At 32.4% G+C, this 22,487-nt stretch overlaps 3 protein-coding genes across 7 annotated transcripts; all 3 read left to right on the top strand.

Annotated features, from left to right (window-relative positions):
- Positions 1 to 383: 383 nt before the first annotated feature.
- LOC144848426 (uncharacterized) lies at positions 384 to 7,670 on the top strand. 2 transcript variants are annotated; one of them, XM_078705157.1, is made up of 7 exons: positions 384 to 511; positions 3,406 to 3,572; positions 3,917 to 4,055; positions 4,470 to 4,627; positions 5,002 to 5,761; positions 6,385 to 6,479; positions 6,597 to 7,670. In XM_078705157.1, exons 1-7 carry the CDS (start codon positions 470 to 472, stop codon positions 6,961 to 6,963), a joined length of 1,728 nt encoding a protein of 575 aa, XP_078561283.1. In that variant the 5' UTR covers positions 384 to 469; the 3' UTR covers positions 6,964 to 7,670. The 2 variants fall into 2 exon arrangements, with proteins under 2 accessions (XP_078561283.1, XP_078561282.1); XM_078705156.1 differs by having other exon boundaries at positions 385 to 511; positions 6,594 to 7,670.
- Positions 7,671 to 8,018: 348 nt separating this feature from the next.
- On the top strand, positions 8,019 to 10,336 carry LOC144849156 (uncharacterized). Of its 2 annotated transcripts, none has more exons than XM_078706179.1 (4): positions 8,019 to 8,139; positions 8,595 to 8,951; positions 9,125 to 9,166; positions 9,256 to 10,336. In XM_078706179.1, the coding sequence occupies exons 2-4, from the start codon at positions 8,595 to 8,597 to the stop codon at positions 9,415 to 9,417; spliced, it is 561 nt and encodes a 186-aa protein (XP_078562305.1). In that variant the 5' UTR covers positions 8,019 to 8,139; the 3' UTR covers positions 9,418 to 10,336. The 2 variants fall into 2 exon arrangements, with proteins under 2 accessions (XP_078562305.1, XP_078562306.1); XM_078706180.1 differs by having other exon boundaries at positions 8,085 to 8,149; positions 8,645 to 8,951.
- A 346-nt stretch (positions 10,337 to 10,682) lies between these two features.
- LOC144847481 (uncharacterized protein KIAA0930 homolog) lies at positions 10,683 to 22,457 on the top strand. 3 transcript variants are annotated; one of them, XM_078703870.1, is made up of 9 exons: positions 10,683 to 10,855; positions 11,184 to 11,323; positions 15,037 to 15,144; positions 16,080 to 16,256; positions 17,901 to 18,041; positions 19,105 to 19,326; positions 19,801 to 19,945; positions 20,194 to 20,322; positions 20,712 to 22,457. In XM_078703870.1, the coding sequence occupies exons 1-9, from the start codon at positions 10,744 to 10,746 to the stop codon at positions 20,747 to 20,749; spliced, it is 1,212 nt and encodes a 403-aa protein (XP_078559996.1). In that variant the 5' UTR covers positions 10,683 to 10,743; the 3' UTR covers positions 20,750 to 22,457. The 3 variants fall into 3 exon arrangements, with proteins under 3 accessions (XP_078559996.1, XP_078559995.1, XP_078559993.1); XM_078703869.1 differs by having other exon boundaries at positions 20,194 to 20,397; XM_078703867.1 differs by having other exon boundaries at positions 20,194 to 20,472.
- The last annotated feature ends 30 nt before the right edge of the window (positions 22,458 to 22,487 follow it).

Below are 22,487 nucleotides of genomic sequence, written 5' to 3'. Positions count from 1 at the left end.
TATAGCAAACTTGGGAAAACCCCAGGAGTTTGCTCAAGGTTGCAAATTAATTTGGTATGTACAAGCATGCTTAATTAAACACAACAAATATGTTTCCTTTATTAACTGTTATTATAATCTGACTAAATCGTGCATTGATTTAGTCGGATAAGAAATTCAACTTTCAGAATGTCAGAATCAGTCTTCGCATACATTGTTTTCGTCGCGCTCAAACTCGTATGTTTCTGAATTATGTGTTTTCATGTCTGTTACGTTGTTACTAGGTTACGAAAAAAGAAATATATGTGTCAATAACTCCATGACTTTGCCTTAATTACAAATGATGAATTTAATCCAAGTTTTGTGTTATTTAAATGAGAACTGTGACGTCACACAATAACTTTAAGCTTGAGTGGTTCTACACCAGCATTGAGTAATCCTGTCAGTTTGCAGTGTATTGTGTTGGTAGTAACACGGGCAATTGGAGAGGATGGATACTATGTTGTTAATACAAGCTGTCGTTTGTTTTCAGGTAATAAACATATTTGATTAAATAAGTTTATATTTATTTAAGCTACATACAAACGGTAAACTATATGTAACATACTAGTTTATTCGTACACAAATATTCAGACAAAATGATTGTCATTTTGTTTTGGTATGCGAGTTCCATAATAAGTAAGGACATGGCCTTAAGACTTAAATGCGTTCCTTTTATTTTACTTACGTATTTTCCATTTGACATTCGAAATTAAAAGTGGTCGTAATCGTCCGTTGGGAAATATTGTAACTACCGGTTTGACAACAATACTTCATTTTAGTTGTCGTCCGGATTAACGTCGACGTACGATCGATACAATTAATACTAATTATAATAAAAGATTCATCGATATATAAAGTATTATATGCCTACAATATACAATCCTAATGATAGGAATTGTGACGTGACATACCATTTACCAGTACATTCATATCATATCATCATATTTTTGTGCAGTTTTCGGTTCAAAATCTGTATTTACTTTTAGGATTATAGTTTGAGGGTTATGTACTGTGTATTGTGAATTGTTTTTATACTGCAAGGACTGTACGGTTGTTTACGATATCTTAAAAATTTTATTGTTGCATTGATATGTAAATTATGAAATGCAATCAAAAGAAACCTTAGACTTCAAATAGGTAAAACACAATGGATGTGTTTCCTCGGGGTTTTACCACAATCTATGGTTTTCACCATCTTCGTTATTAGGGCCTACAGACATCGACTATATTGTAGTTGTATCTTTGACAAAACATGATATTCTATATTATTTTCCTGTATGTTAGTCTTGGTGTACATGCGCTATATCGTTTGATTAAGATAGGTCAAAATAGTATTAATGTTGTACCAGGCACCTTTGCTTTTGTACCTAACATGACCCGTTAATGTTGTACCAGGCACCTTTGCTATTGTACCTTCATGACCCGAAATGGACCCGAAATCATAGATGAATCCGACACCAGGTTCACCCACAGTGCTTTTCGCTGTGCATGATTATACAGAAATTGCCATGACAACACTGTAGTATGTCTTCTTCTATTATTGAGGTCAAGAGATATTAGCGAAAAGGATGTACGTGATGATGGTTAATATTCACAGATGTACATTGTTTGAAACCGACCGATTAGTAAGTCTGCTAAAATTGTCATAGTAGACAATACTTTAAAAAAATGCTATTAAGAACTTTAAAAACTTAACAAAAAGCCTACAAATGATAATCTCTTCTATTGTGACCAATATTGAACCCGCATCTAAATTCTCTGAAACGAAAGCTCTTTGCTTTCACCAAATATAGTTATTATCTGTTTTATCAATTGAAATTCAGTTTCGTTTTTCGAAGCATTGTTTTTCTTTTTACCAAAAATAACAAAAACACAAAACAAAGTGAGTGAGCCGTGAAAGAGTGATTCACAATTGAAGTTGTTGTCGTCTGAATCATAAATCTTATTATACACAATCAATCCGTCTTTTAATGCTTACTTGGTTAGTTCACAAAAGAATTATTGGAACCTTCCCATATTTTAGGGTTCCAATGATTAGTATCGCATTACCGTATAAGGATCTAAAAGGCATAGTAATATAATATTTCAGTGTCCTAACTTGGTTACAAAATGAGTAAGCTACTATTAAGTAAAATAAATATTAAATGCGATTTGAATGTGTTTTGCCAAAGTACAGGTAACTTGATCATACCAGGAAGTTGACGCCATTCTCCTATTGGTATCAAAACTAAAGTACCTACTTATCGTATGTCATAGTCATATACATACAACTTAACACCTACTGATTATTTTCCCTATGTTCACACATTATCAACATTTTAATTATATTTACTCATTAACCATCAAAGAAACTAATTTCTAAAATACTATAGTTTAGTTTTTACGTACGTTGTTTAGATTTGACGCTACACACAATGGGAAGTACCGGTATGGTGTACCCTAAATAGAGGTGTCAGATGAAGGGGATTCTGCTGTAATTTTGTTTCTTTTCAATTTCAATTTTTTCGTTTCTTTCGTATTTATATGGTGTTTTTTTTTTTTTGTAATACAGTATCACGAACTTGTGTAAAAACAATCATTGTTGATTGAACGAGTTGTGCTGTACATCAGTCTCGTGTCTAAATAAAGTTTATATATATATGGCGCCAAATACCTTAGTTTAGTTTTTACGTACGTTATGTTTAGATTTGACTATAAACACAATTCAATGGCTTCCTTCACAGAGCTGGCATGATTGTTTGCAAACAATGTCGCATGTCTCTTTATTTCATATCTCACAACCAAATATTTGATAAAAGACAAGTTACCAGATAGGTTTTTGTTTCATTTCGATTGACACGTTCTTAATATCTGACAGAGTTTTTGTTTGTTAAGTGGTCTCTACATTCATCGACCTTGATCTCGACCTTCATTATAGTTAAAATACAACAAACAGAACAACATTTTAATCTGGTTTTAAATTTACTTTAGCACATATTGTTTCCAACAAATACGCGTGAACTTTTTGAATGCACGGTGTACAACCGTACGTTCTTTTATTATTTAATTTGACCACTATTCAACTGTTGTAACCAAATACGACGATAGTATTAAATAATATATATAAGTATTTACAATTAGCCTATCAAGTCATTAATAACCATAAATATTGTTTGCAATAATAAGTAATATTTATAATATCTTCCGCTTTTCAATAAATTGACAACATAATGTATGTCGATTGGACTTTGATTATAATAATATTGAATGATAAAACCCAATTTTGTATGTTTTTTATCTTCCAATTGGACAAAGTTTGTCGGTTTTGTATGTAGACTTATGTTTTTTAATGACTCCATACATAGAAATAGGCCAAACAAACAAAACGTTTTCTTATGATAATAGGCAGTAGTACTTGTGCTCAGTGAAGTGGAAATTGAGATCAAACTAGATCACTATCAAAATCCGTCAAGTAAGGAGCTGAATGGTAAATGTTGTGACGTCTTATTCGGAGCATGCAGCATTAATCGATGCGATAACAGATTCAAAATATGCCTAGATAATCCAGGAAGGTAAACATTGTTTAAACATATTTTCCTGTTTTTCTTGGTTTTAGAAGTATGTCGTGAAATGAAATGAGCAGCAAGTTACTTCACTCTGTATTGTGAACGAGAGGCCGGCAATGCAGATTTCAATATACCAAATTCTGAGTTAATAGACCTACTCTGTTAATCTCTGTGTACACTATCAAACTAGTTTGACAACAAAAAGTGTGATGTGCCCAAATATGGTAGTGATATGACATCATCATGTCCATATATTTTTTGTCACATAAAGTTTGAGAGTTTAATCATCTTTTTAATATTAGGATGTTTTGAATGGCTTGTTTTTAATAAACTGATTTGTTTGTTTACAGTTCACAGTCATTCTCATCGTGTCCTATTGGCAGTGAAACTTCAACTAGAGTGTACGAAAATAATGATGACTTCAACTTTCCGTCATCCTTGCCTGGCGGAGTGTCCAATCCGTTTACAAAAACGCATTCGTCTTGGCAGGTAAATCGTTCTACATTCTCTTTCTAAAGCTGTGTCTAACTTACACTATTGAACTAGTTTGACAACAAAGTGTGTTGTGCCTAAATATGGTACGGTAGTGATTTGACATCATCATGGGCACATCACATTTTTTTGTCACATAAAGATTAATAGTGTAGACAGAGCTTAAAACAATTGTTTTATCCTCACTCATTCTGCATACACTCTTTATCCTCTCCTTTTCTAACTAACCTTTTGTAAACTATTTTCACCTTCGTCCTAGATAAGCAGCATTTATTGTTAGTAGGCCTACACAAGACAGAAACGTGTCTGTTTGTCTGTCTGCCGTCTGACTTCAATTGATTTTGTTTCTTATTTTACAGTTTATGTCAAACTTTTTGCAACAAAATTTTAAAAAGATGTCTTTTTATTTAGGGTGGATTTCGAATAAAGATTTCAGTTTTTGATTATGACCCATCGAACAGTGATGACAAAGTGGATGAACTTTTTTACAATATATATGAAACACCCGTACCGTTCCAATCAAACTCACATCCGTGGATCTCGAAGGTCCTCCAGGGAACGCGAGCAAGGTATACCAAAAACACTTATGTTATAAAGCTTGGTTCCCACTAGGACGCAAACGCAAGGACGTACGCGCAACGCGAGGAATTTGATCAATCACAAGCGATGGATTATTTAAACTATCGCCTGTGATTGGTCAATTCGCTTGCGTTGTGCACTTACGTCCTTGCGTTGTGTCCTTGTGGGAACCTTTATAAAGCCAATTTATTTTAATTTTCTAAACTTTACATGATTTATGTCCATAACTACCATTCTTCCCATTCATCCATACATCTAATGTTGTAAGGGATGTAAATAATTGAAATGGCTTCCTTTGCATATCGATCGATCGACATTTATACATTCACTGTTTGTAACATTTACTTTCATTTTGATTACAAAGGATACAATGGAAGTACAGGGTTAAATGTCAACAGGGCTATTATGGCGATTCATGTTCAACATATTGTGTGAACACAGATAGCGAACAAGGTCATTATACGTGTGATGATTCTGGGAACAAAATATGCGATGCTGGATGGACAGGTTCCTCGTGTGACCACGACATTAATGAATGCAAAGACATGCCTTGTTTAAATGGTGGTACGTGTGAACACGGTATTGACTCGTACGTTTGTACCTGCTTGCCTAACTGGGGAGGATCGCGATGTCATCTACTACAGGACGCGTGTATTAGTAACCCATGCGCAAACAACGCAACGTGTGAATCGGACTTACTTGAAGATGGTACGTCTAATCACACGTGCACATGCGCACCAGGATGGGAAGGAGAGGGATGCTCTGATGAAATATATGAGTGTGGATCATCACCTTGTTTAAACGACGGTGTTTGTCAAGATCTTATCGACGATTATAATTGTATTTGTAAAAATGGTACAATAGGTTCTATGTGTGAAACAGTATTAACAACGATAATTGATGAAACAACGATACTGGATGAGACAACGATACTGGATGAAACAACGATAATTGATGAAACAACGATACTGGATGAGACAACGATACTGGATGAGACAACGATGATTTACGAAACGACAATGGAGGACGAACAGACAACACAGAGTAACCCGATTGAAGATCATTCAAAAACAAATAACAATGACCTTCTTACTCCAAAAGAAGGAGGAAAACAAACTCAAACGGTAATTATTATTATATTATCATCTGGTGGTATGTCATGCCATTTCCCGTTATTACCGTCACTAAATATAGATTAAAGTGATTCAACAAAAGTTATCAAGTTAATATTCGACTAATCCTAGATTGATGTTCATGACGCTAAAATATGTAACATTAACTATTTAGACACTTCTGTATCCTTTGCAAATAGGCCTAACTGATTCTGAAAAAAAATAGCCCCTATCAACCACGGTTGAAAGCGCACGGTTTATGTACGCTTGCGTTTATTTGGCGGTGTCGATATGTACTGTGCGTTTACTTTGTGATGTCGATTTGTGCGACTTTGCGGTGTCGATATGTACTGTGCGTTTACTTTGTGATGTCGATGTGTGCAACCTTGTGTCGATATGTACTTATGTACGGTGCGTTTACTTTGTGATGTCGATGTGTGCGACTTGCGGTGTGGATAGGTAGGCCTACTGTGCGTTTACTTTGTGATGTTGATGTATGCGTATACTTTGCGGTGTCAATGTGTGTGCGTATACTTTGCGGTGTCAATGTGTGTGCGTATACTTTACGGTGTCAATGTGTGTGCGTTTACTTTCCTGTTTCAATGTGTAACGTGTATTATTGTTTTGTAATACAGGATGAAGATGATGGTTTATCAGACGCAGTGTTATATCCAGTGGTTGTTCTTGGTCTTCTACTAATCGTGTTCATCTTATTGATATTGTTGATCAGGTAAGTTAATTTATTGTTTTGGTTAAATCTCACTCAAGACATCATGATCTAAAACGTCTTTAAGTATTAAGTTAAGCCTTCTGAAATTAATATAATATAATGGTTGTTTTTTAGAAGACGGCGTAAAGAAAAGCAGGGGGAACTTGGAATAATGGAAACGCCTTATCCTCAAATAGCTGTTATTTCTCAACCACAACTTGGCGATCAGGCTAGTGGTGTCGCATGTTATGAAACGTCACTACCGACAAAGAAGATTCCATTTGAAGAGGAGGAGTTTGGTTCATTCCAAAACCCTGTATACATGTTGACTCCTGAAGACTTACAAGCCAGACACGCATCTCAAGCAGAACACCACATGTATGCAGAATGTGATTTCAAAGACCCAGAAAATGAGAACCCGTATGTAGAGATGACGTCACCATCAGAAACAAACATTTATCCAGTCGCATCTAAAGCTGCACCAAATTTATATTTCGTTGATTAAAAGTTTGTAAAAGAGCATAATTTAAATCACTTTTCCACTTTGAAAGCAAAAATATGTTACCTGGTAAAATAATTGTACACAATTAAATTTGTATTATAATATCTTCTTCTCGGCATTATTCTGAGCCGACATCTTTTTATGGTGCACTGTATACTAGTTTATTGAGTTTGATTATTGTTGGGAAAACCAGATATTTGAAGTATATGTCGTCGTGTGTACTGTATTATGTTTCGTCTTTTTTGATCAATTTGATTGTTTAATAGTACTATTTAAACGAAATGTTGTATAATAATAGAGATATGTGCCTTAACTTGCTGATTTCACCTTGTACAAGATACTTAACGCAACTAATATGATTTGTACATATTTAAGTTTTAGTCAGAAATATGAGAGAACCTCTAAGCTGTTAGATTTTGGATAAGGTGCGCCCTCATGGTGCATACATGATAATCGATAATTCCAAATTCCAAAGTGTTTTTTTGATCGATTTGCGCAGTTTTTTTATCACAATAACTGGGTGAAATAATATTGTATAATTCGTAAAACTATTAAATCCTGATATTTTATGTTTATAATGCTGGGAATTCTAAACATAATATTTTATTTTTATTTGCAAAAATTGTTAATCTTTTATATATATTGAATCTGTAACTGTACATTTTAATTTTTTGAAAACATTGAGCATTAAACTTAAACAACAGATTATATTTCGTTTTGTTTTTGTTTTGTTTCGTACGACGAACATGATTTGCCAAAAGTAACCGAAGATGATGACGATGTTAAATAACGATGATAGCTCGGACGAAAATGCTGAGGAAGAAGAGATGTCCGAGAGAAGGATGAAGAACACAGAATGGTGAAATTGAAGGGGAAATTATGTCGTTTCCGCCCCATATGTCCTAGCTTATGCGATAATTAATCTCGTGAATTCTCGGGCTGATGAGCCTCGGGCAAGGATGGTGAAGCTGCGCAAGATAAACATTGGACGGAGATATTCCACTGAAGGCACCTATGACGTTTCATATGTCATCTGTGAGGCTGCTCATATTGAGGGCGTTCAATTCCGTAACACACAAACACCACCAAATAAAAAGATATTAGTAGCACAGCAATATTAATTAATTAAAGTAAAACAGGGAATTCTTTCTCACAAAGTAATATTGCGGCTGATATAAGGTATGGCTGGGTGGTCTATTATTGTTTAGATAATAATTAGGCTTCATGTACACTACATACAAAATGGTTATTACTCTAGCCTACCCGAAGTACTACACCATGTGTGGAAATATAATGTCATCAGGGCACGGCTCCTCTATCTATCTAGCCGTATCACCTTGTAGTAGTAGGCTAGAGGGAGCTAGTTTACAAAATGTAGGATAGGAAGTTAAGTGGGTGTGGCAGCATTTAGGAGTGAAACTCATAAAAACAACTTGCTAGGCCTATAAAATGAAAAAGGGCAGACTTACAATAAATTTAAACATATATATTAATTTCTCACATACATTTAAAGTTGATTTAAATTACTGACAAAAATTGTTTCTATTGATGGATATGTAATTAAAAAAACTGAGTGTGAATGTGATGTAGTTTTAAAAATTGCTTATTTAACTATCTATACAATTTAATTTCAGATGAGTGGTTACCCACAGCAACCAGGTGGTTACCCACAGCAACCAGGTAGTTACCCACAGCAACCAGGCAGTTACCCACAGCAACCAGGCAGTTACCCACAGCAACAAACTGGTTATCCTCCAGCCCCAGGGGTTTACCCCCCAGTAGGGGCCTACCCTCCACCAGCCTCAGATGCTTACCCCCTACCAGCTCCAGGAGCCTACCCTCCACCAGCTCCAGGGGCCTACCCTCCACCAGCTCCAGGGGCCTATTCTCCATCAGTCCCAGGGGCTTACCCTCCTGCACCTGCTGGTTATGCCCCACCCCCAGCAGGGGTATATCCTCAAGTACCAAACCAGTATCCTCAACATGTTGGGGTAAGTATAAGATAAGAGTGCTTTGTAGTTTATATTTTTGGAAATTCTCTATGACTGACCCAGCACAAAATTTGCCCTTAAAAATAGTTCTTGGTATTAATCTTCTTATTTATCTTTTACCAACTATACAAGAAGTTGAACTGGATGTTTCTAATGCATGCTTTTTTTTTCAGACTGGTTACCCTGCTCATCCAGGTGGTATTACAGTTCACAAGGTAAAAACAACAGATAATATTTAATTTTTTAAGACATTTTTAAAAATTAGAGAATAAATACTTTGATGTGATATTTGATTATTTTTCAGGTAAAGAAAATCAAAAAGAAGAAGAAAAAACATAGCAGTAGTAGCAGCTCAAGTTCAAGTAGCAGCAGCAGCAGTAGTAGCTCATCTGATAGTGACTATGGTTATCATGGCGGAAAAAAACATAAAGTAAAAAAACACAAGAAACATAAATTGAAGTTCTAAAACATTAATGTATTCACTTAATTCAATTTAAGTTTATATTTGCACAAAGAGTTGTATGCATCTGGTTAGTTCAAGATTGGCATTAGGAATGCTTGACATAAATATTTATTAAGGTGTTTCTCACCAACGTGGCATTGCACTTTTTGGCATCTTGATATTGCCTCTTTTTTTACAGTAGACAGCAAAGTATAGGAGTAGTAGAGTTAAAACATCTATTTGCCCTCATCTATAGTATAGGAGTAGTAGAGTTAAAACATCTATTTGCCCTCATCTATAGTATAGGAGTAGTAGAGTTAAAACATCTATTTGCCCTCATCTATAGTATAGGAGTAGTAGAGTTAAAACATTTATTTGCCCTCATCTATTTATGGGAAGTGTCCCCTTAACTTAAGGTTGGAAGCAGGGATTCTACGTTTTACACTGAACCAGTGCATTGATATTGACTGAAATTTTACGGGTTTTTTTTTTAAACTTTTAGATTATGGATATATTTCTATCTTAGATTGTGTTATTTGCACAAAAAAACCAATTCTTTGAAATAATATTTTTAATTGATTACATTTGTACTTGAAATTAAATAAAATAATAAATTACATATAGTCTATAATAATAATAAAATAGAATATATTTTAGATAATGCAGATGCAGTGATCGCAGAAACATAATCAATGATAAAAATATGCAAATAATATTGTAGTTGTCGACGCTTAGTAAAACACTAAGTAAAAGAAGAAAACAATTCAGTTTGGTTTTCTGACAATCTTAGCTTTAACTTATCCATTCCAAATTTACCAAAATTAATTTGATATATTTGTAATAATACTTTTAATAGTGCAATAGGTTACACATACAGGACACTGTTTATTAAATACAATGTATTCATATTCGTTAGATGATTAAATATTAGTTTACTCTTTAACTTGATTTTTTGTTGATTTTTAATTTGTATTTTAATTTTCTTTTTGCTTTTTTGAGTGGGAGTTTACAATATCGACGGTATAAAAACTAGAACCAAGTCGTATACCTAGGCTATGGTTCCGTTTATGATATAATGATGTTATGAATACTAAACTACTATTAAAGTACAGTATATGAAAAAGAGTCATTGTATTTATCATGGTCTGGCTTGAAACAGAAACCGTAATATCGCCCCCAACGACTCAAACTTTACTGGACGATCGATTAAGTTCTAACTTAACCTTTAACCTCTGCCTAGCTGGTGGTGAAAAAAAAAGAGGCGGAGCGGAGTTGTGGTGGATGTGGAAAACAACATTTCGGAAGGGAAAGTTAGCCAAAACAAAACAGGTTTTAATTTTGACGTGAAACATGGCAGCTACAGGGCGTAAGCCACGAAGACAAAGTTCTTTTCATCAAATGATTTCTGACATTATATCTGAACGGAAAAAAGATAAACAAGGCGCAACATGCGATGAGTTGGGTAGGTAAACATCCTTCTCTTCTGCTTGGCCTACCACCTGTGTTGTGTTGTGAACTACAGTACCTCACCTGGCCGGTTGGTCCGAGCGGTGTCCAGGAGGTTTTCGGCTGCTAGTCCTTTCGGCCGCCGGTTGTGGAACACCTAAATTCATGGCGCGCCATTTTCGTCAAAAACTGCATAATTTTACAAACCACTTTTTTTATTGAATAAAAGTGGTTACAATAAAATTCATACATTTTTTTACAAAAAAATGAGCAACTAATCAGAATGTAAGCATGTTCGATTAATTTGAATATATTATGTTTATGGATAATAATTTGCATTCCAGGTGGTTATGTGTTAATGGATGTAAACTGCTTCTGGACAAAAATCTTTGCAGAACATTTTTTGGAGAAGGTTGATGATCAAGGAGACGATATGTTATTTTTTGTGAGGAGGAAAGAATTCAAAACTCGTAACGAAGCTCAGGTACAAACATAAATATTTATTATTAATTTGATTACTTAATTTGATTGTATTATCATTGTCTTTTTTGTCATCAACATAGTAATAGCTATTTGAAGGCCAATTTACACAGACGAAGGGTAACGGTAATATAAATATAGAATCTATGTTTTCCTTATGATCATTTTTACACGCAACACGTAGCGGACGGGTGGTTTCCGGTCGGGATAGACACATTACCACTCGTCAGTTTGGTCTTAACTCTTCGTTGTTGTATAACCGCTTATTCCAATGCCACCAGAAAAGTACTATGAAATTACAAATTTCGCTTATTCCTTGTTCGTTGAACTTTATCACAGTGTTATGTCATCATACTGAAAAACCTTCCAGTTAACTTGAATAGAAAATTATAAATCCATATCTTTTGTAATACGTTGACAATTGTTGATTTGTGTACTGTTTGTTCAATATGAAACGTCAATAAAAATTATTCTAGAGTAGGAAATATTAAAATTGATGATGCCTCAGGGTTCCTTTTACGGCCGTGGAAAGAGTCATTGATGCGTCTATTGTATCTGTACAATCATTGATTATTCTAGTAAGAGTGTAGGATGGGATATTATTATAGTAACTGTACAACTACTGTACCTACTTTAAATGAGCATATTCTGGAAAAAATATCTAAACCTCATTTATTTATTCTCAGCAAATTGTTTGTCTTTTAATGATCTTGTTTGTGTGTTTCTTTTTAGCCAGTTCCATACTCCTTTTAATACCCATACAATATTTTTCAATATTTGTCCCAAAATAATTTGGAAGGCCAGGGAATATTTTGAAGTTTATATGATTTAAATGTGTTCTTTATCAAAAATCTGTACCTAGGCTAGAAATGTATAACGTCAAATGAAAATTAATCTTAAATTCTAAAATCAAATAAGCGTGTTAAACGTTAAATAAACATTAATTATTCAACTGGAATATTAAACACATCAATTTTGATTTTTTTTATATTGATTTTTAAGATAGTACAAACATACAGTGAAGTAAATGATGAATGTCAAGAAATGACTTTAATTTTATAATTTTTTAAATTCATGGTTTATTATTTTATTTTTGTTTTGTTTTTTTCTTCTTTTTTACCAACACTAAGTGTGTACAGGTAAGGTTTTTCAAATCTTTTTATATTGGGTTTTTAATATTTTTTGGTGAAATACTTTTTCATTTCATTAATTTTGGCATTATTATATAGATGTTTGTTTCACAATCTGTACAATCTATTTAATTTTGGTGGTGGTTAAATCAGTATCGCACATTCACAATTTTTATTTAATATTTCACTTTTACCAAATTTCTTTTATTGTTAAGATAAATGTGGTGAAAATCAGTGAAATAAAAATGGTATTATTTAAAAAGTTATTTATTTTAATATTTCTAATAGATACACTTTTATTATCATTAATTATCTAATTGACTGATTTCTTTATAATATATTCACCTTTTTAGACTGTGTTGTAATTTACTTAGTGTATAACATTACCTTTAGGGAGTATACTTAATGGCCTATGTTATAGCACAATGCTTTCTTAGGGCCAAAATGGTCATGGATTCTATGTTGTCATTTATCATTGCTTTCTATGGAATAGTAAATTACATATTACACTTTAGTGTTAAATATGTGTGTCTACCCAACAAAATTTAAGAATCAAATTGTATCTGATTCCATCTGTAAATAGGAACATTTAGTTAGATCATGGAGCTATAACATTAGATTTGCTCCATTGTTAGATCATGTTAATTCATTGAGCACATGCTACAGAAGACTTGTAACATTTTCTACAGAAGACTGTTGTAACTCAACAACCTATTTTATAGAAAATTTGGAAACATGTTCGCAAACCTAATAATTGTTTGTGATGCAATGACTGGCCTGAGGGGTCAAGTTTTAAATTGCGGTTATTCTTCTTAGAAATGTATTTTTACATTTCATGTTATTGCTAATAAAGAAATGAAAACGAAATGACTTATTAGAATTAATTTAGAAAGGAGTCAGAGTTGGAGTAGTCATCTTAATCTACTGTGCAGTATTAGTAGATTGACAGAATATCTTGTTTACTATAGCGTTAAAGTTCATTAACAGCTGAGTTCAGTAACATGTCAAGTTTTGTAATTAAATATTGATCTCCAATGCTCATTCAATTTAATCTAGTATCCAGGTTATTTAGTTATGCCACTTGCTTTATTCTACTTTAATGATGTAAAAATATTGACAGTAACAAACTTCCTCAATTTTTCAAAGAAAACAATCATTGCATCTGAAGCTCTGTCTACACTATCAAAAAAATGTGATGTCATATTACTACCATATTTGTGCATATCACTACCATATTTGGGCACATCACACTTTTTTTGTCAAACTTGTTAGACAGTTTACTTGCATTAAAAGTATGGATTTAATATAATAAAGTTTGATAGGAAGGAATTGGATGAATGTGTTGAATAGAACATGAGATTCATGAGGATGAATTTATGGATGGGATAAATTGAAGGAATGAATGTAAGGGGTTGAATGAATAGGATGAATATATGGATGCGGTGAATGGAATGAGATTCATGGAATGGAATGAATGAGTAGGATGAATAATGGATGGGATAGATGTTTTTATTTACACTTCATTAAGTTTCGCTCATTAATTAATTTCCAACAGTATCTACACAATCTTTGCACTGAAATCAATAAATTAAAAATGAAATTGTCTAATGTTCCCCGCTCTTATACAAATTCTGGATCTGCCCCTGAAATGGCTTAAATTAAGCACGAATACAAAGCAGAGACACACATAGTATTATACCAGCGATTAATAGTAAAATATGGTTGAAAGCCAGCAATCCAATAGCCCTACTGTTATCCTACTATCCTAAATAGAATTCCTACCAGCAAAAACATTTTATCTACAGTAGCATTATCTGAATACGTTTTATTATACATGCAATGTTGCCAACAGTGTTGCCAGTGAAACAATAAATTTATAATATGTTTACTATCAAAGTCAATAAAATATACTGTATAAATGTGGCCATTCTCATTGGTAGGACCTGATATAAATAGTATTTTATGTTATACAATACAGTAGTTTTGTTTACAATCTCAATTTAAAGTTGTTGTAGTTGTTGTTAATACCTACAGTATTTTAAAACTGAGAGTATTTTTTATTGTTTAATATAACCATGGAGGTATAAACATATTATACTTATTTCCATACATATCTGATATAAACCTCATTGGTACTTTACTTTATATAATACTATTGTTATATCATGGAGGAAATATACAGATATTTCCTTCATGGTTATATTAACTGGTGGTTCACAGGCTCTTCTTTAGTTCAAACTAAATTGAATGAAACCAATGTACCTAATAAGTTGATGCTAAGTTATAATTTGGTTTCTTCAAGTTGGTAATTTATAGTAAAAAATAAATAAAACTTAGATCAGACTTAATTGTCTGACAGTATAATTCTAATAAATCTTTGTTTTGTATTTTCATATGTGAATCTATGTGAATAAAATTCTTTACGTTAAACCAGTAATAAATACTTACGTGTGCAACGTATGTGAATAAAATTCTTTACGTTAAACCAGTAATAAATACATACGTGTGCAACGTTTAAAAAACCAGATGAAAACAGTTTTTGAACATGTGAATCGTTTGTTTTCTTAAGTGACTTTTTTTTGTTTAGGCATCTATTGAAGTATTCCGTAAGCATGATGCTAAGAACTTGCCCAGCCTTGGTGATCCATCGGTAGACTGGGAAGAAACAGTTTACCTCAATTTAATTCTACATCAGGTAAGTATTTCAGGTGATCCATCGGTAGACTGGGAAGAAACAGTTTACCTCAATTTAATTCTACATCAGGTAAGTATTTCAGGTGATCCATCGGTAGACTGGGAAGAAACAGTTTACCTCAATTTAATTCTACATCAGGTAAGTATTTCAGGTGATCCATCGGTAGACTGGGAAGAAACAGTTTACCTCAATTTAATTCTACATCAGGTAAGTATTTCAGGTGATCCATCGGTAGACTGGGAAGAAACAGTTTACCTCAATTTAATTCTACATCAGGTAAGTATTTCAGGTGATCCATCGGTAGACTGGGAAGAAACAGTTTACCTCAATTTAATTCTACATCAGGTAAGTATTTCAGGTGATCCATCGGTAGACTGGGAAGAAACAGTTTACCTCAATTTAATTCTACATCAGGTAAGTATTTCAGGTGATCCATCGGTAGACTGGGAAGAAACAGTTTACCTCAATTTAATTCTACATCAGGTAAGTATTTCAGGTGATCCATCAGTAGACTGGGAAGAAACAGTTTACCTCAATTTAATTCTACATCAGGTAAGTATTTCAGTCAATCAATAGATAACTGTGTGACCCTTTTAAGTAGAATTTTAGATAGTTAAGTAAAATTGTCCCAATAGTGACTAAAGTGTAACATGGTTTGTGGTTTTAATAATGTAGTTTAGAACCTTCCCAGTATATTCCAATCATTTTGATACTGTACCTGCAGTAGCAAAAACATTCTTTCCTGTAGCATAAATAATACGTAATAGTGCATTATTATCTAAATTTTGAATGACAATGAATAAATAAATTATGAAATCATTATGTGGCCAGTTGATTGAAACATGATTAAAGCAAACAGTTATTAAATAAAATTCATCCTGTATAAATTATAATTTTTTTTAATCAAGCACTAATTGTTATGTTATTACTTTCAGTTTGATTACATCTTAACTTGTGCTGTTTGTACCAAAAATGACGGTAAACTTCAAGTTTTTCATAGTTCCAACAAACAAGTCTTTGCCTCGCCGTCAAAACGCAGGATGGATCGCAAAGGCGTCGAGCCTCAAGTTTCCTATCCAAACATTTTTTTTCTAATTGATAATTATGATGAGGTGAGTTATATTAGTTTACGTTGTTTAAATTATATATAAAAGTATATATAAACCATATTGATATTGTTTCATTTCTTAAGGCATAACACTACAATTACAGCTTGATCTTTCTACTTTATATAATCTTGTAAAAGTACAGCCATCCATTCCAATCCATTATTCTCATAAGCCTCTTTTTTTAGAATCAGCCCGAGGTATATATTTATCTCTTTCATGAATAGTCTTTGCAATAAAACGTTGACATTTTATTTTTAGTCATTTATTTATTTATCTCCAATATTTTTAGAACCATTTCACAATTGTTCATACATCCCTTAACATTTAAGTTTCATCTTAAATTGGTTTTCACAACTTTGTGAAATGTCTTTCAGTTCGTGAAAACTAGATTACAAATTGCTTTTCCGCCATTTCACACTTTGTGAAGATTGAATACACCAGAGTACAGTATCAAGTAATAACTTCAATACAATCTTACAGAAAAACATTAAAATATTCTAATAAAAGTTGTTAAAATAACAAAATTATTGAATTATGTAGGTAATAGTTCTTAAATCTGACAGTACCATTTTAACAAACGTATAAATACCTTAATATAGATTAAATATTTTAGTAAGAAAACTTTTCTATTAAGTGGTTCAAGAAATCATAAAAGTAGGTACTTAAAAAAGCAATGTTTTGAAATGCCTTTTACATAGTACTTTAAAAACTAAATTATTACGTTTACTTGAATTTACTAGTGGTTGCGTCTTACGGGACTCATTACATTTTTGAAATGTAAAGGTTTTTGAATTTCGATGACAACTGTTAAGCATGTGCTTATGTCTGGATAATTGGTTTGTTGGCTATTTAGATATGAGTTGATATCTTGAGATGAGATTGATAACATATCAAGATGTATCGTCAACATCCCTAAACCAATTACAACATTGAATTCAGAATGTAAACATATCAAATTGCATTTCTACATTTCTGTATTTTTATAGCGTTGTTAAAGTCACCAACCAGAAAACCAATTATAATATAACATTGTACCATAAAATTGCAAACAGAATTTGGGTCAAGTTTGGGTACTAAAATGTTGTGGGTTGGCTAAAGCTCTGTCTACACTATCAAACTTTATGTGATAAAAAAATGTGATGTGCACAAATATGGACACAATGATGTCATATCACTACCATATTTGGGCATATCTCCACTATTTTTGTCAAACTAGTTAGTGTAGACAGAGCTTTAGTACCGGATTTTATATAATAATATTTGATAAGCTGAAGCTGTGTTGCTGGAACTCTCATCATTTATTTTACTATCGTGTAATTTGTTTAATTCTTTTTCCACAACTATGTGCTTTGTAATCCTGTTCTCCTAAAAGGATTTGTAGTTTACAAATTAAATTTCTTCCTCTGTTGATAAATCCTTGTGCAATTAAATTTGCAGTGTCAATTTGTATTCTGGTGTAATAAGACTAAATCTATTGCAGTGCAATATTGGAACAGTCAATTCGGTCATTGTTTATCGGTCATTGGCTCAATTACTGTATCTTTGTCATGGAACTACCATACTATTGTTCAGACCATGGAGGTATGTTCATACTAATGTTAACACATTTGATTTCTTAACAAAACTTACTAATGTTAAATTTAACAGGTGTTTAGTGGAATGAAGGTACAAGCCACTCAGATGGTTTGTGTGGAACTAGTTGCTAACGAACGTCACGGATCCTTTCGTAGTGTTGTCTTCCTTGGTTGTGTTAGATATGAAGCACTCAAACGCGTATATGAGAATCGGGTAAGTATAGTTTTAAAAGTAAAAATGTTTCTTTTTTTAACCAATTTGGCTCTAATCGTCTGTGAAAGTCCTCAGTGATCTAATGGCAACACTGCCCTCACACTTAATTATTAACGCGGCTCTGAAACTGGTATCTGAGTAGATGAATCTGAGTTTTAATCTCAATTGGGTGACATGGTTACTGTACTATAGTTACTGTCTACTGTACACTATCAAACTGTATGTGACAAAAAAATGTGGACAAAATGATGTCATATCACTACCATATTTGGGCATATCACTACCATATTTGGGCACATCACACTTTTTTTGTCAAACTAGTTTGATAGTGTAAACATAACTTAACAGACAACTTTGTAGTTTGTACAAATCAACATGGCTGACGATGTCTCTGTGACGGTTCCAGTTCATTTCTATTATTGTAAAGTTGTTAAAAACTGTAATGACATTAGGAAATCCACAAGCTTGCAGGTGGTCGTGATTCATGTGCAATGTCTTTAATTTATTAAGTTCTTTATTGATTCTGCCTCTGGTACAACGTTTCATGTAAAAACTTATTGACTTAACATATCATATTCCTTTGAGAGTATCAGTAACTTAAGTTAAGACATCACGGTTCTGATTCATGTACCAGACTTTCTCTCCAAATCAAGTTGCAATGAATTTAAAATAATAAAATTACATTTAATTTGGCATTGGGTCTTTCAACAAGTTCATTGTAATCTTTAGTATTATCAATATTCGTTCTGTTCCTTACTGTATGTTATGGCTTACGTAAAGTAAGATTACTTCATATTAAGCATGTACTTAATTATAAAGCAGGTGAAGTCTATTTCAATCATTATAATCAAGTAACTATTTTCAATCTGCCTTTCAGCCTCAATTTTAATTTAACATACAATATTTTAAATGTATTTCCAATTACTATGGTTGTTTCATTTTTAATGTTTGGTAATGTGGTTTTGTGAAAAAAAAAATCCTTGCATTAACATTAACAAAGAGCAAAGAACCGATAATCATTTCATTCAATTTCTTTTACTGTCTATGTTTTCTTCATTTTTAGGCAACAATGACGTCTAAGATGGTTGAGAAGGTACCTATGAGATTCTTTCAAGGGGCGCATGGTAGAATTGAGTTTATACGAATGAAGGGACCAGAGGGTAAAGGTCATGCAGAGATGGCGGTCAGTCGGTATAGAAGGAGGTTGTCCAAAGATGGTAGCTATGACGATTATAGTACGGGCAGCGAAGGTAGTGGATGTAATAGTGTTACAAATTCACCAGAGGTAATCATTTTTGGGGTTTTTGCCATAAAAAAAACCAGAAAAAGTTACTTATTTAGTGATTGTTATAAATATGAATATAAATTTACAAAATAAATTGTGTTTAAATACACATATGTAATTGAATATTTTAGAACTCTGATACTTGAAAAATGTAGTATTATAATTTACTTAAATGTACAACTCAGTCAAACAGTCAAATTAGTTTTATTTTGCTGCAAAATACTCAGCCTTCTAAAGGTAGCCTTTACAATGTGATTTATGAAGCATTGAATTGAAGAAATGTCAAGTTTGTATCACAGTATTGATTTGTCAGGTTTAAGATAAGGTAATGAATAATGAACACTACTGTCTGTACATAAATAAAACAATGCAGTTAATATCTGATGCGTTTTATCAACAATTTATTACATTGGCAAATCAATTTTTAATATATTCTTGCTTTTTTGTAACATTTAAGTTCTTTTTTTTTAATAGAAGATTCGTTATTCAAGCTCTTGCAACTCGTCTCCCGTTCCTCAACCGAGGAATGGTTTAAAGAAGTCCAGTTCAGATAGCGGCATGTTGTTTGAGCTCACTAGAGAATCCAACGATTTACCAGAACGACAACGAAAACTTTCAAGTAAGAATTTTGATTTTTATTATATTTGAATTATATATCATTATATATATTAATCTAAAAGCAAATTACTGAAAAAATGACATTGTGTTATAAAAACAAATAAATATCATAATGTCCATTGAATGGAAAGAATATTCTCCCATTCCACACAAAACATCCATTATATTTTGTAGAAAATAACATTTATATCTTGAAATATATCAGCCTACACTGATTGTTGCTTTCATATACTTTAAAAAAAAATTCAGATCCTAATGTAAAATTGACACGTCAAGGCTCAGACGCATTGCAGTGGTTAAAACGAAGAACATCCAAAGAACATATATTGAATGCTCATTTGACCTACGTCACACTACCTTGGCATCGGATCATAGCAGGTAAGACATCCAAAGAACATATATTGAATGCTCATTTGACCTACGTCACACTACCTTGGCATCGGATCATAGCAGGTAAGACATCCAAAGAACATATATTGAATGCTCATTTGACCTATGTCACACTACCTTGGCATCGGATCATAGCTGGTAATACATAAAATGCTGTTTTTTTATCATTTATTTGTATTCTCCCTGTTTCTTTTCGTTTATTTATTCGATCTGCATAATATCAATACAATAAATAACATACAATATAACAAAGAAATAAAAAGCCTATGCAAAAGCATCACTGGGTATTACTAAAATCAGCTAGCTACCTTCTTCAGAACTATTTTACTTGGTGTTATGTTAAGCATTTCATAATACTCTTCCGTTTTTGTTTTCAGATGTTTTAGAAGTTAGACATGAACCTGTTCTAAGCTGAGTATCAGTAGGTGGAGATGTAATAACACTGGACAAGATTGGTGATCACAAAATATATTTTCTTCAGTAAACATTCCAACTTTGAATAAAGTTGTTTAATTGGCAAGTTGAAGTCCTGTAGAACTTGACCCAGAGACTTAATAAAATTTCACAAATTGCTGTTTATTGATAAAATAAACGGTAATTAATTAAGTTAAAGTCAAACAAGTTTAAATTATAACTGGAATGACTGTATACTCGAAGAACCTATAACACAAGATTCTTTGCTATACTGGTAAACAGCTCTATTGTCTATTAACAGTGGATTTGTAGGAGAAGATATGTGAAGATGTTTTAGTTGAAATTTTGTTAGTGTTTCATGTGGTCTAAACAAATTAGATTTCATTTGAATAAACAACATTCAATTAGGATTAAAGTATGGATACTAAAAGGACATTATGTTGCTAATGGCATTGTGGTTACATGATGAATGTGACGAGGAAATATGCACATTTAAAATGTATGAGATGTCAGGAGAAATGTTTTTGACAGGTTACATACAGAATGTTACAAAGCACAACATATTTAATGTGATTGAAAATAAGACCATTCTTATTTGAATATAAGAATGTTGAAGATGATACCACTATGTGGTTGCCTAAATTATAAGTGAATTTATAAAAATTGAAAATCTTTTAAATATAATAGATTTATTCTGAAGTACTAGGTATTCTAGGAGAAATATTTTTCTAATTGTAAATGGGTGTTCAAAGTATTTTGTAATTGGGTTGCATCTGTTTTTGTCTGCTTCAAAATTATTTCTTATAGAGACTAAAGATTCTTTATATTTTATATATGTCCTATTACTACATGGTATATGGTTAAGCTATTGGTTTGTACTCATAAACTGAGTATTAAATATAGACAAGTTATCTTCACTATATATTTATTTTACTTATTATGTTAAACATATGGTTTGCTCTTTAAAATATTCACTATTATTATTATAGTAATAGTATCATGGAGCAGAATCTCTAAAGGAACAGCCAAAAACCAGATTTTATTATTATGAATGATGGTTTTATAACAGGGGCAGATCTTCACGTTCGTATCCCCTTTTTTAAAAACTAAAATGTAATTACAGTATTTACTACTTTTCAGTACCTATTTTTTACTATTAATATTCAGTGATGTAGCCACAAGAAAAGGGAACAATATCTGAAGCCACTGGATTGTCAAAGACATCTGTCTGTCAAAAAGTGGTCATAGGTTCAAACCTTACCAACTGTACTGGTGGCTACAGCCTTAATATTATATGTTAGCATTCCCCCCTGTATGACAAATTCTGAATTTAAACGCTGGGATTATTGTATTATATGCTACCTGTTTTATTCCCTAGGCTATTGCTATAGTATGCATATGTGGCAAGCTATCACTGCTATGTATAACAATTGGATCTCTTTACCTTTTCTTACTAGCTACATTCGAATAGTCATTGTATGTATCTGAAATATAAACTTTGATAAAATAACTGGGATTTTATCAATTATCAATGTCTTCCATTTATTAAACAAAAAGAAAGTTTAATTTTAGTGCTTTTCACTTAAAAAAATTACTTTATATCACAATTGTGCAATAATGAATTATGTTGTGTTAAAATAAATGTAGAGAAAACTTTCTTTTAAAATAAATTACAATTTATTTGGTAAATTTGGTGAATAAAAATGACTAAAAAAATATTGGTAACAAAATGTTTGGAG

The sequence above is a fragment of the Antedon bifida genome, chromosome 7 (assembly GCF_963402885.1).
Source record: "Antedon bifida chromosome 7, ecAntBifi1.1, whole genome shotgun sequence".
Lineage (NCBI taxonomy): Eukaryota > Metazoa > Echinodermata > Crinoidea > Comatulida > Antedonidae > Antedon > Antedon bifida.
The sequence above is the reverse complement of the archived record's forward strand: the minus strand, read 5'-3'. Positions and strand labels throughout refer to the sequence as shown.